Source organism: Vicia villosa, linkage group LG7, assembly GCF_029867415.1.
Source record: "Vicia villosa cultivar HV-30 ecotype Madison, WI linkage group LG7, Vvil1.0, whole genome shotgun sequence".
NCBI classification, from domain to species: Eukaryota; Viridiplantae; Streptophyta; class Magnoliopsida; order Fabales; family Fabaceae; genus Vicia; species Vicia villosa.
In genome coordinates this window covers 111,018,440-111,031,077 of record NC_081186.1, presented here as the reverse complement: position 1 = coordinate 111,031,077, position 12,638 = coordinate 111,018,440, and the positions used below count along the sequence as shown (strand labels likewise).

Sequence of the window (12,638 nt, the reverse complement as noted above, 5' to 3'; positions counted from 1 at the left end):
AATTTCATAAGTTTTTATCAAAATTTTTGATAAAAACTCATGAAATTTTAACTAGCATTTTCGAAATGTATGTGTTTTTATCGAAAATTTTGCAATTTCCGATAAAAATTCACGAAGTTTATTACCAGCAATTTTGAAATGTTTGTTTTTACTAGAAATTTTAAAATTTTCGGTAAAACCTCTTGTATTTTTAACTGAAATTTTCAAAATGTATGTTTCTGAAAATTTTGAATAAACTAACAAAAATTTCGTTACCAAAAATTTCGAATGAGCTACTGAAAATTTTGTTAGATCATTTTGTTCTTTTTTTATCAGGGACATTTTTGCCATTATGAAAATATTGGGGGGTGTCATGTTCAAATTTTGGGGGGTGGCAGGTTAAATTCTCGAACAACACTTATCGAGACTTCTTTTCCTCCCAGATAGCATATTTTGACTATCTAACCTTATTTGAGAATTTCTCTTTGCACCCTTATGTAGTGGAGCGCACCTTTGATAACCTTAAAATACCCTTGAGTTTATTCGGAGATAAATCTCCGAACGCAGAAAACACTATTTTTTAACAAAATTTAGTTTGGAGATGCAACTCCGAATTTTTATGAGGTTAATTCAAAGATACATCTTCGAACAGACCCCTAAAACCATTTCACAAAAGTTTCATTTAGATGATTTATCATTTAACCACTTAGTGATATTTTGGAGATGTATCTCCGAAAATCTTCAACGGAAAATTAAATATATGAAAACCTTACATGATCATCTCTCTCACACTTCAAACTTCCTCCATAACCAAATCCCTTAAAAAGGAAATTTCACTTTCAACCAACTTTTCAATTTCAAACCAGTATTCTTGGATTTTATCACATCAAAGGGAACAAAAGAAGCTGCAACTTAAGGTAAAGTTCACTCATCTCATCCCTCATTGTTTGCGTTAATCTTGTTTTTTAGTTGAAAAAAATGTGCGCTTTGTCAAAATATACATATCCTAACTCACCTACCATAATTTCGGATGCGTATATCAGAAATTTTCTGTCACTGGTTTTTAAGCATTTTTCTGTTTTGGTTCTTATTAAATATGGTGCACCCGAATATGTTTTCCAAAGCTACTGTAAGTAACGATGTAAAATCAGATGTAGTGAAGGATGATGTTAAATTGGATGAAGTGAAGCATGATGTAAAAACGAATGATGCTAAACCGATTCTTGTCGAGATAGATGTTGGTCAACGTTTCAATATGAATAAGTATTTACTACTCGTGAACATTTGCTTTAATGGGTCCGTGTGGTACGGTAGCTAGGAATTCGAGGTTTGACATTATAATTGGAAGGTACGAAAATGATTCTAACCAAAGGAAAAGATTTGTAATCATGGAATGCGAGAGAAATGACATGTTCGTTCCCCTGATTCAGAAGTTGAAACATGATAACACCGGAACGAAAAAATTTAGTTGTCCGTTTAAATTGTGTGAATATTGTAATGTGGATGAAATGTGGAAATTTAATGTGATTTTTGAAATACCTAACTATGCCTTGCAAACAGACCTAGTCGGTAATCCGTTTGTATGTCACCTTAAATTGGAGGAGAAGGAAATTATTTTGAACATGTCTTTAATCAGAGTGGCGTCGAAAAACATACCTACAGATTTAAAATGAAAACAACCAGAAAGTGTTTCAAATATCAATTAGATATACAATGCGTGTCATCGAAACAAAATGGAAATAAGGGGTTCAAGATCCGAAATGCAACAACTTTTAAAACTTTTGGATGAAAATCACTATGTTTCTAGATAAAGAGTTTGTGATGATAAAGTCACAATTTGTGGCATATTCTGGACTAATCCCGAAAGTATTAAGTTGTTCAACTCATTTCCATTGTCCTCATTATTGATTCAACGTATAAGACCAACAATTATATGATTCTGCTTCTTGAAATTGCTTGTGTTATTTCTACGAAGAAGACTTTTTAAGTGGGGTTTGCATTTTTGGAATTCAAAAAGGAGGTCAACGTAACATGGGCCTTGGAAATGTGAAAGACTTTGTTGAAAGATCAAGAAAACATGCCGAATGTGACATGGCACTAATGAATTTAATTGCAAGGGTGTTTCTTACACCGTAAGCATTACTTTGTCGATATCACATTACAAAAAATATGAGGATTCAGCTCAAACCCGCGGTAGGCACCAAACAAATGGTGAAGACGGAAAAATGTTCAAACCATGTGTGGTGGTAGAAAAGATAATGGATGCATGGACGGATATATTAAATTCATCCACGAAAGACTTGTATGTTTCCTATATAATGCTTTTTAGGAGTGTGTGTTCCAAATATCTAGATTTCCTGAAATACGTTGAGAGTACTATTCTTGACCAAATGAAGGAGAAAATTGTTTGTGTTTGGACCGGTCAGGTTAGACGCCTCGGCAACACAACAACCAACAGAGTCGAGTCTGCTCATTCGACATTGAAGAATTGGTTTGGTGATAGTAATGGTGATTTTTGTAGATAGTGGGACGCCGTGAACCAAATGCTCCAAAACCAACATACCAAAATACAAACTATTTTTGGTTGGAGCACTACCGTGCAAAAACACCGATTCAATGACAGCATTCTATATTCACTGTTAGTTGAGTGCATCTCTCGGTTGGGATTGAATTTCATCTTTCATGAAGCGAAGCGAGCAAAATAAACATGTGCGAATAAGGCCAATTGTGGATGTACAATTAGGAAGACTTAAGTCTTCCATGTACTTGTCACATTGCAAAAAAATGAAGATTAATTCCCTGATACATATGGATGAAATGTGAAGTCATTGAAAAAGATTTCAGTTTGTTGATGATGGTGTGATGAATAAAGGTAAAACATGTATAACTATCCAGACCGAGTGGGAAATAATCCACGATAGATTTTCTAAAGCAAATGACACCATGAAATTGCACATCAAAGGACGATTGAGGAAGATTGTCTATCTGAAAACCACAGATTTGAAACCTCATTCGGAACCAGTTAAAACCAAAGGGCCGCCCAAAAAGATAAAACCGACTCAAGATGACAAATCAACAAAGAGGTCTTCATCATACTTTGAACACGTTGGTTCACATTTTTCGAATTCTCCAACTACAAAATCTCAAAAAAATTTACACAAGGATGCTTGAATTAGCAAATCATTTCCTTCACTACCGATGTTGAAGATTCAATTCATTGAAGAAATGCCTCTTTTATGTACAAAACACATTGAGCAGATTGTGAATGTAAGGATGATGGTAATTGCAGTTTTCGGGCCGTATCCGGCTTGATCGGTAAAGGAGAAGAGAATCACCAATTTATCCGCATAGCCCTTTTGAAAGAGTTGCCGATGCATAGGGAATTCTACACAAAGTTATATAGGACAAAAAAACCATTTTGATTCAATTCAAGATGCACTTATTTCTTGTGTTAGAAGTACCGTCAACAATTTTGATTTGGGATGCTATAGAGCAATTCTATCAACAATTCTACTATACTAGAAATTAAAATTAATAGATGAAGGGGGTGTGCCTGTAGATGAAAGAAACTTACTACAAAACTGTAGAAAGTCTCATGTACTTCACATCCACCAACTCTAATATGATGTATGCTACTAGTTTGCCTGCATAACTTCACTTACAAGTTGTTAAAAGAGTTCTAAAATATTTGAAATGAACTATGAATTTGGGAATATGCAACAAAATGAGCAGTAAAGAGAAAGAGTTAAAAGCCTACACAAACAATGATTATGCTGGTGATACAGAAGACAAAAAGAGTACAAATGGATATGCTTTTCTACTTAGTTCAGGAGATGTTGCATGGAGCTCAAAGAAACAACCTATAGTCACACTCTCCACTACAGAAGCAGAATTTGTAGCAACAACTGTGTGTGCATGTCAAGCTGTTTGGATGAAGAGGATACTTATGGTTCGCGGTCATGAAGAAAGGGAATGCACAAGCATAAATTGTGATAATAGTTTCACCATCAAGTTGTTAAAAAACCCAGTTATGCATGGACGCAACAAACACATTAATGTTGGTTTTTACTTAAGAATTTCTCTAGTCCATTGTATAAGTGTTGATCAAATTGCAGATATCATGACTAAGTCTTTGAAAGCAGATGCATTTCAAAAGCTTAGAATTTCATTGGGAATGTGTGAGAATTTCATTGGGAATATAATGTGTGACATTGCCGTAATAAGCTAAAGTAAATCATAATATCAATGGAGAGTATGAAAAAATTTGTTGGTCTTTTTTGTCCTAATATTTAGGGCCAAATATTTTAAGTAAGAATAAGGTCCTAATTTGTAGTTTAGTTGGCTTACTTTGAATAAGTCTTTTGTTTAGGTTAGTAGTGGCTATTTTTTTAGCCTTAGTTGATTATGTAACAGACTATAGGCTATATAATAACCTAGTATTCATTGAATAATATATAAGGTTTTTCTATTACCTAACAATCTCTAATTTTCTGATACAAGAAAAGTACAAGGGTGATACATATTTGAGAAGTATAAGAAGGGTGATACAAGAATGGTGGTTCATACTGAGTGCAACAATTTGAAACTTGGAAATAAGGAACGATCGAATTCTTTGTTGCATTGATCAGATACATTCATTCTATTGAGAGTAGTTTGATTCGAAACCATCAAAAAAACAATAACGTGCATGTTTGAGAGCAATGAAAAATAATATCATGCATGAGCGTGTGAATTATATAATTAAGAAAAATCATGTTGGAACTATGTAATTCAAAAGAGCATAAATTTAAAATAAAAAGAATTTTGGTAGCTTTGCAAAAATATAGAAAGGGTGGTGTTTTTTTTTTTACGGAAGTATTTATCTTGAGGAAAGTGAATCTAAAACTTATAGACCACTACGATGTTATGATACTAAAATGATTAACCAATGAAACTAGACGACCCTTGGTTAATGAAAATGTATTTAATTGGTCATAATGCAAAATTGCCATCAAGGGGATGTAGCTCATATGGTAGAGCGCTCGCTTCGCATGCGAGAGGCACGGGGTTCGATTCCCCGCATCTCCACTGTTTTGTGTATTTTCTCTAGTTTTTCTTATTTAACTAGTTCGTACCCTTCTCGTGATGAAAAATCAACGATTCTGCGTGTTTTCAGCTATGTCATTGCCATCGTGAAAGTGATTTTTCTTTTTGCTTTTTACTAAACAAAATGAACATAGATAAATGGTGCGTTATTCATTAATGAGATAGTAATAAGTTAGGTACAATTGATCTCTTCTTCAATTGAATCATGAACAACAACAAAAATCCCCACCCAGAAAACATCATGAAACCAAATCCTCAGAACTAGAATTGGTGGCATTCTTCTACTTATCCCATGCAACTGCTTCAATTTCTGATTGTGCACTTCTGTATAACTCAAGCCTCTTTGCAATTGAGGTTCGACGCTGCATCACTGCCGGATCCTCATTCAGCAATGAAGCTAGTTGTTTCCCCTGCAAAAATGATCATTCATTTTATCACCTATCATCATGCATGTATATTTTGATCATCAATGAAACAAACAAGTAAGAAAAAGTTTACCTCCTTTTTCCCTAAATCTGTAAAGAAATGATCAAGTAAACTGCGCTTAGCTTCACGCACTTGACAATAAACTACAGACTTGGGAATAGTATGCCTCAGAGTACTACATACCATGTTCACATAGGACAAGACTGTGGTAGCTGTTACACACAAAGGAGTCTCAGTCAGAAAAAGATGCCTCTAATACTTGGAGCAAATCATCGATTTAGTTCTCGAATTCTTGTTGCTTACCAATTCGACGAAGATAAGCATCGTTATATCTGTCAAACAGTGAGTGAGTTGGATTTCCACCCTTCTCGGCGTCTTGGGGAAGTTTGCGGAAAAACTCAACTGTCAAATAACCATATTCCATGTCTACCAACAATAGTGTTGCTTTCTTACTTTCATCTCTCATCCTCTCCAATGATTCAATAGCTGCATTTCCGAGTTCTACTTTCAAGGTCGGGTACTGTTTTAATTCCTAAATCAACAGAAAACTGCTACCATTAAGAACTAGATAAAATAATCATCTGCAGGCTTAAACATGTAGAGAATCATGTAGACGAAAGATAAAATAACCATTAAGCTCTACTTGCCATTGTCTCACTCATAGACTTGTGAATCAAATCCTTCAAAATTCCATGAACCGCATCAACAGCTGCTTCAGCAGGCCCTCTAATAGATACTAAGCAAGATTCGATAAGACGACGATATCCTTGCTCAGGAGCGATAAGATGAGGTTGATACCCGTCTGCTTCAGTTATTAGTTTTCGCACATTGTCCATTGATAGATGTTTGTCAAACTGTAGTCTCTTTAGAGCTGCTGGGAACTGATTATCAAATACTTGATAGATTTTCTCACCACCAGACCGTCTGTGGAGAAACAATAATTTCCAAAATCAAATTGAACATGTCTAGTCTACTATGAGAAAAACTACACATTAATTAATTATATTGACTAAATAGCAGGAGAAAAAGGAACATACATGCCATCAAGACGATCTTTAAAATTCTGATCAAAATTCCGACATATTTCCATTACCATGTACAACTTACCCTACAAATGGATAAAGAACATAAATCCTTCATTCACTTGGAAATGCAAAAGGGTGAAAGAGGAGAGGAGAGGAGAGGAAAAGGTTTACTCCAGTATCAGCAGCAATAGGTTTTCCAATCCGGTTCATTTCTGACTCCAATTCAATAATAGTCTTGTTAATAAGTGATTGAAGGCCTGGGATCCGAGACTTGATGACAGTTTCCAAATGCTGAAAATTTATAGACATACTTTATAAAATATAAAAAAGGAAAATATAGAACTCAACAATTTTAGAAACCATAAGTTGTTTCTCAAGAAATGTCAATTGAGTTTCAAGTTTTACTTTATAATACAAATTACCATACCTTAGATAGAACCTTTCCTAGATGCACAGAGCCCATTCTAGGAGCTAGATGTTTATATTCCGGGGTACTAGCAAAATACTCATTCTCTCTACGCCGAGCAGCAATCATATCAACATTTTTGTTAATATCAGCTTGGGAGCGATTAACAACACCAATCCAAGGAAAATTTAGCTTATATGATTTCCCTTCAAGGATCTAGAAAAGAAAACAGGCAATAAGGAAGCAATTAGAGGAAGCCGGTTTACGAACTTGACAGATTTGACCCAGTGATTTAAGTTTAGATTAATAAAATAAGACAAATAAGGAAATCTAAATTCAAAGTTTGTGTGATTCTGAAGTTTCATCTGAACTGAAGAGACTAGAGAAATGTAAAGGTAAAACATAACAGTGTCGGTCAAACACGCAGGTACGCCTTAATATGAGATTTTAATATTTTATGTATACCTACTATACTTATCAGAATCTACAAAATCACGATTATATAAAGAGCTTTTCCAAAGGATACTATCTAAAGAGGGAAAAAATTCTTAAGGTAAGCCTTTCAGCGTGGTGGCCGACATTTTTTTTGTATTGAGAGAGGAAAAAATACTTACTTCCGATGCATCAGTACCCTTATCCATGAGATCAATCTTTGTCAAAACTCCAAACGTCCTATCCCCTGAAAAAAAAAATCAAACAATTTTCACAAAGTGATTTTCAGTCACATAGTAATTTTATTATCCAATTATTTGCTTGTAATAATATTTTAAGTTGTCAGCTTGTATTTTCTAGAACCCCATCCAAACCATGTCAAAAAATGTAAGTATGTACTTCTATACAATATATATTTTTGAACTATAACTACATATAGAATCTAAGTTACATAACTTGGTGTCAATCAAGTTAAATTTACCTCTTCTAATACCAATAATTTTATTATCAAGCAAACTTATACATGATTTTTTGTACGAATATAATCCAAGTTTCCCAACACAAGAGACATAATCAATTAACAATGTGATTTTCTTTGCAGTAGATGTTACGAACGTAAGTTTTTATTTTAAACAACTTTCATAGTATATCAGGTTTAGCTATTTTATGAGATTAACTAATACAGCTAACTTCAAATAACACATTCCTACAACAATTACTTTATCAACAAAATTATGTTGAATGTCTTATTCTTACCTTTAGGATCTACTTCACGGGAAATCTTAATTGCATCTGAGGTAGCAAGATCTTGATTAGCAGGAGATATTGCCAAAATGATGCAATTCGGCTGAAATAAGTGATGCATTACAGTATTACTTTCATTGACATGATCATGAATGGCTTAAATTGAATATGAAGTTTCATGAGCATTGAGCTGAACTTCTAATAAAATATTTAATTATTTCCCTAAACAATTTTCACCTCATTATAAATAAATGTTTGCATATTCATTAGAAATCATTTAGTTTTATATAGAATCATTACCTTTTCGATAAAGGCCCGAACCATATTTTCAATATCTTGCACAATGCTATCTGGTTGACCCTCTGTGTAATCCAGGCAAAGTTATGCCATTAATCCCCATATTTATAACGCAGTGGTGCTCAAAAACGTAATTGACAGAGAAAAGTGACAATCTTAGAATGAAAACTCACCAACTGCGACTTTAGTAAGGCCAGGAAGATCAACCAGTGTCAAATTGACAACTGCCAAAAAACAAATTCAATGCATGAAGTTGATACTCAAATAATAACACTTATTTCTTGATAGCACTTGGTATTCAACACTAGTTATAAAAAAGAGTGGTAATAGCACTCATTGATATTTAACTTATTTGATGGAAAAATAAAATATATAACAACAGTAAAAAACCAATCAATCGCAAAGTTTGAACTTAAAAATAACTCAATTATGCATGTTATGAGTTCTCACCAACTTAAAAATATTTAACTACTAATGTATATAGCTCACCATGAGGGGAATAGATACTCAGATGGATGGGAACCGATGAAATACCCTTTGAGCGACCTGTTTCTCTATCAGTTTCATCGGCGATCTCCTGCCTAACAGCAGCTACAGAACATGCAAAATTAGTAACTATTGGAAAAACAGCAGCAGTAAAGAATATCATCAAAACAAAAGAAAATGCAAATATTGAAAACATTTCCAGTAGGCTAACATTTGTTTTAACAAAATATGTATGAAGTTACTTAAGTGTAGTGCAAGTAAAACCATAAGTGGGTGAAAGGCAATCTTTTATATAAGAGAATACCAAAATCAGTAAATCTCTTCCTCGGAGCGTGCATAAATTCAGCATATTCTCTCCCTTCATCAATCTTGTGAAGCTGCAAAACAAGAGGACGCCGAGTAACAATCCCTGCATAAAAAAAGTTTAAATTATCCAAAACTCATCATTGTTGAAGAGTGAGAAAGACGAAAATCAAACCACAAAGGTGTCAATGACCAAATACACATACATATATTTACACACACAATATTAACATACTAAATTACCAGATCCACGAGGTAAAAAATCCTTTCCAACAATACTCTCCAACACTGAAGATTTTCCCGAACTCTGCAAAATTTAAATTGACAGATAAATCTATTTGAATATGTTAAATAGATAGATAGATAAATAGATAGATAGAGCGGAAACACTAATGTAGCAAAATATTGTAGCGTTTTAGTTGTTTTACTGAGAAATTTAACCACATTTCATCATCTTACTCTTACCGCATCATAATATCAGGTTTTAAATAACCGTCGCGTAAAAGCTTTAGGGATTTTGGTCGGTTCAAGTGTTATAACAATGATCGCAGTCGTTGCGGTATGAATTAATCATAAGTTATTTTTTATCATAAAATTGGTGAATATCAATATCGGTATCGGCACCTTCCGATACGGTTATCTAGACAGTTTTAGCAATGTATTAAACTAACAATCACGTAAATTAAAATTATGAACAAGGATTGATTCATTTAACAACATAACAGAAATAATTCATTCTAGATCGAAAAAGCTGCTACATAGAGAGAGAGAAAGAGAGGGACCTGTCCTCCGACGACTGCGATGGAAGGAAGAGCATCCCAGAGAGTAGGCAAAGCGCTCTCGTCGCCGTGATCGCCGAGTGCAGTGCAAGCTCTCTGTATTTTATTCACCAACTGTATCAGATTCTCCATTGTCTAAACAGCACTGAGTCGACTCGCCCAACTCGCTCACACGGAGCTTTTCGAATCTGAGAGAGAAGATCGAACCACGAAAGGAAGAAGAGGAAGCTGTTAGAAGAAACTTTCCAAATGTTAGTTACAAAATTTTCCGTGCTTTTTTCTGTTATATGTTTATTGACTATAATGCCCCGTACTACTGAACATGAACAACTAACTTCCATGGTTTCTATTGTACTTTCGAGTTCTACTACGATAAATTAAGCGGTTAGATTGATCTTATTATTGAAAAACAATACCTTAATACAGTAATATTCTTACGCATGTCAATACATTTAATTATTTTTAATAAAATTATTTCTTATTTTCTATAATACTTTTAGTTATTAAATATTGTATTTCATTTATTTCAATATTGTTAAATAAATAATTAGTGATGTTATCGACAAATTTATAATTAATATTATAATTAACTTCAAAAACAAAAAAAATAAATAAGAATAATTTTTTTTCAGATTTTGTTATGATTTTGATTCTCTATTTTAATTGATTCATGAAATTAATATTTCAATTATAAATTCAAATAGTTTTAATCTCCTTTCATATTTTAACACTTAAAATTGATAATATTCTTATTTTTAAAATTAATTATGTTTGTGGTACTCATAAATATCTCAAATGTTGTCTTCAGTCCCTCAAAATATTTTCTTCAAAGAATATTCTTCTAAAAAATTTCATCGACATTTTTTATCCCTCCTGCAACTTAGCGACAGTTTTACAACTAAGCGATCGAATTAATAACGGTTTTAGCAACGACTTATTACTTAACGACTGAATTAGCGACAATTTTAATATTATGGACCAAAAGTATGGATGAAAAATTTTAGGAGGACCATTCTTTGAAGGAAATATTTTGAGAGACTAAAAACGAAATTTGAGATATTTAGGAGGACCACAAATATATTTAACCCTTATTTTTATTTGATGTGACAAGCTTGCCTAGATAATCAACACATATTACTCTTCCTTAATGTATGGCAAAGATGAAAAATCCAATTGGTAGTCATATAATGAACATTATTAGCTATCTCATTTCCATAGTGATGAAGATGAAGCGTGAGCTTTCGATACTTCAACGCACGCCTAACACCGGTCACCAGAGTGATTTTCAAGAACACATGATCTCCCTTTTGCAACTCAAATGCTTTGCTCCGCATATCATTATAACTCTTCTGCCTGCTCTGGGATACCTTCATCCTCTCTTGAATCATCTTAATCTTCTCAATAGTCTGTTGAACGATCTATGGTCCAAGCATAACAGTTTCACCATAATCATACCAATACAAAGGTGTCATACACCTCATACCATACAAAACTTCAAAAGGTGACATCCCAATACTAGAATGGAAACTATTGCTATAGGTAAACTCGATCAATTGCAAGTAACAATCTCAGTTACCTCCCTGCTCCAAAACCCAAGCTCTCAGTAAATCCTACAAAGACTGAATAGTCCTTTCCATCTGATCGTCTGTCTGCGGATGGTAGGCATAACTCAACCTCAACTTGGTTCCCAAGGCTTCCTGCAAACTCTACTAGAACCTTGATATGAACCTCTGATCTCTATCAGAAACAATACTCCAAGGAATACCATGCAATCTGACAATTTGCTCAATATAAATCTTGGCTAGTTTTTATAAAGGATGATTGATCTTTATCAAAATGAAATGAGCCGATTTAGTCAGCCTATCCACCACAACCCAAATTGAATCCCTCCCTTTCAAAGTCTTAAGAAAACTCACCACAAAATCTATAGAAATGTTATCCCACTTCCACTCAGGAATACTTAACGGTTGCGTCAATCCATATGGCTTATGATGCTCAATCTTCGACTTCTGAAAATTCAAGCACGAATATACAAACTCTGCAATATCCTTCTTCATACCTGACCACCAAAACATCTTAAGGTATTGATACATTTTAGTAGCTCTTGGATGAATACTCAAATGCTCATGTGACATTCTTTAAGAATTCTCTTCTTAAGCTCTAGCAAATATGGCATACAAACTTTGTCTCAGAATTTCAAGATTTCATTCCCATCAACCCTAAAGTCCTCTTTTTTACCTTGGTTAAATAATACCAAGCGGTCAACCAATCTCACATCCAACTTCTGAGTCTCTGTCATTTCTTCAAGAATAATCATCATAATATTTTATCTCAACATAAACTCAAGGTCATACAATTTCTCATTAATAATCATCTCAACATCAACATCAACATCAACATCCCTCCTCATGGTGAAAAATCAATCACAACAATCAATATTAGAGTAATCCTATTCATATATTTTTCATAATTCTCAACTTTCCCTCAATTTTTGGACTCTTTCTCCTTACCACACTAATTTCACTAAAATTCTAATTCCCCTCCATAATTAACTATTTCTCTTATTCTATTATTTTAATTAAATAAAGTCTCATAATTTCCAATAAACCCAACAATTACAGAATAAATCACACTAATCATTTTATCACTCAAATAAATAAATAAAACCAATTAAAA

The 12,638-nt window shown here is 33.5% G+C and overlaps 1 protein-coding gene and 1 non-coding gene across 2 annotated transcripts; one reads left to right on the top strand and one right to left on the bottom strand.

Moving 5' to 3' along the window:
* The first annotated feature begins 4,973 nt into the window (after positions 1-4,973).
* On the top strand, positions 4,974-5,046 carry TRNAA-CGC (transfer RNA alanine (anticodon CGC)). The gene has a single exon. It is a non-coding gene; the product is annotated as a tRNA-Ala (tRNA).
* A 167-nt stretch (positions 5,047-5,213) lies between these two features.
* On the bottom strand, positions 5,214-10,185 carry LOC131618274 (dynamin-related protein 5A-like). The gene is made up of 15 exons (XM_058889536.1): positions 9,966-10,185; positions 9,427-9,490; positions 9,185-9,289; positions 8,884-8,985; positions 8,568-8,618; positions 8,398-8,459; positions 8,110-8,200; positions 7,536-7,600; positions 6,943-7,137; positions 6,687-6,806; positions 6,528-6,598; positions 6,138-6,414; positions 5,794-6,022; positions 5,563-5,702; positions 5,214-5,474 (listed from the first exon to the last, which is right to left on the bottom strand). The coding sequence occupies exons 1-15, from the start codon at positions 10,092-10,094 to the stop codon at positions 5,346-5,348; spliced, it is 1,830 nt and encodes a 609-aa protein (XP_058745519.1). The 5' UTR covers positions 10,095-10,185; the 3' UTR covers positions 5,214-5,345.
* Between the last annotated feature and the right edge of the window lie 2,453 nt (positions 10,186-12,638).

Bases quoted from the DNA above. Each gene is read 5' to 3' on its own strand.
- LOC131618274 (XM_058889536.1), bottom strand. From the start codon at position 10,094: ATGGAGAATCTGATACAGTTGGTGAATAAAATACAGAGAGCTTGCACT. The intron at 8,619-8,883 runs GTGAGCTATATA...GTTTTTTGGCAG, and splicing joins GAGTATCTATTCCCCTCATG to TTGTCAATTTGACACTGGTT. The intron at 6,599-6,686 runs GTAAACCTTTTC...ATCCATTTGTAG, and splicing joins CTATTGCTGCTGATACTGGA to GGTAAGTTGTACATGGTAAT.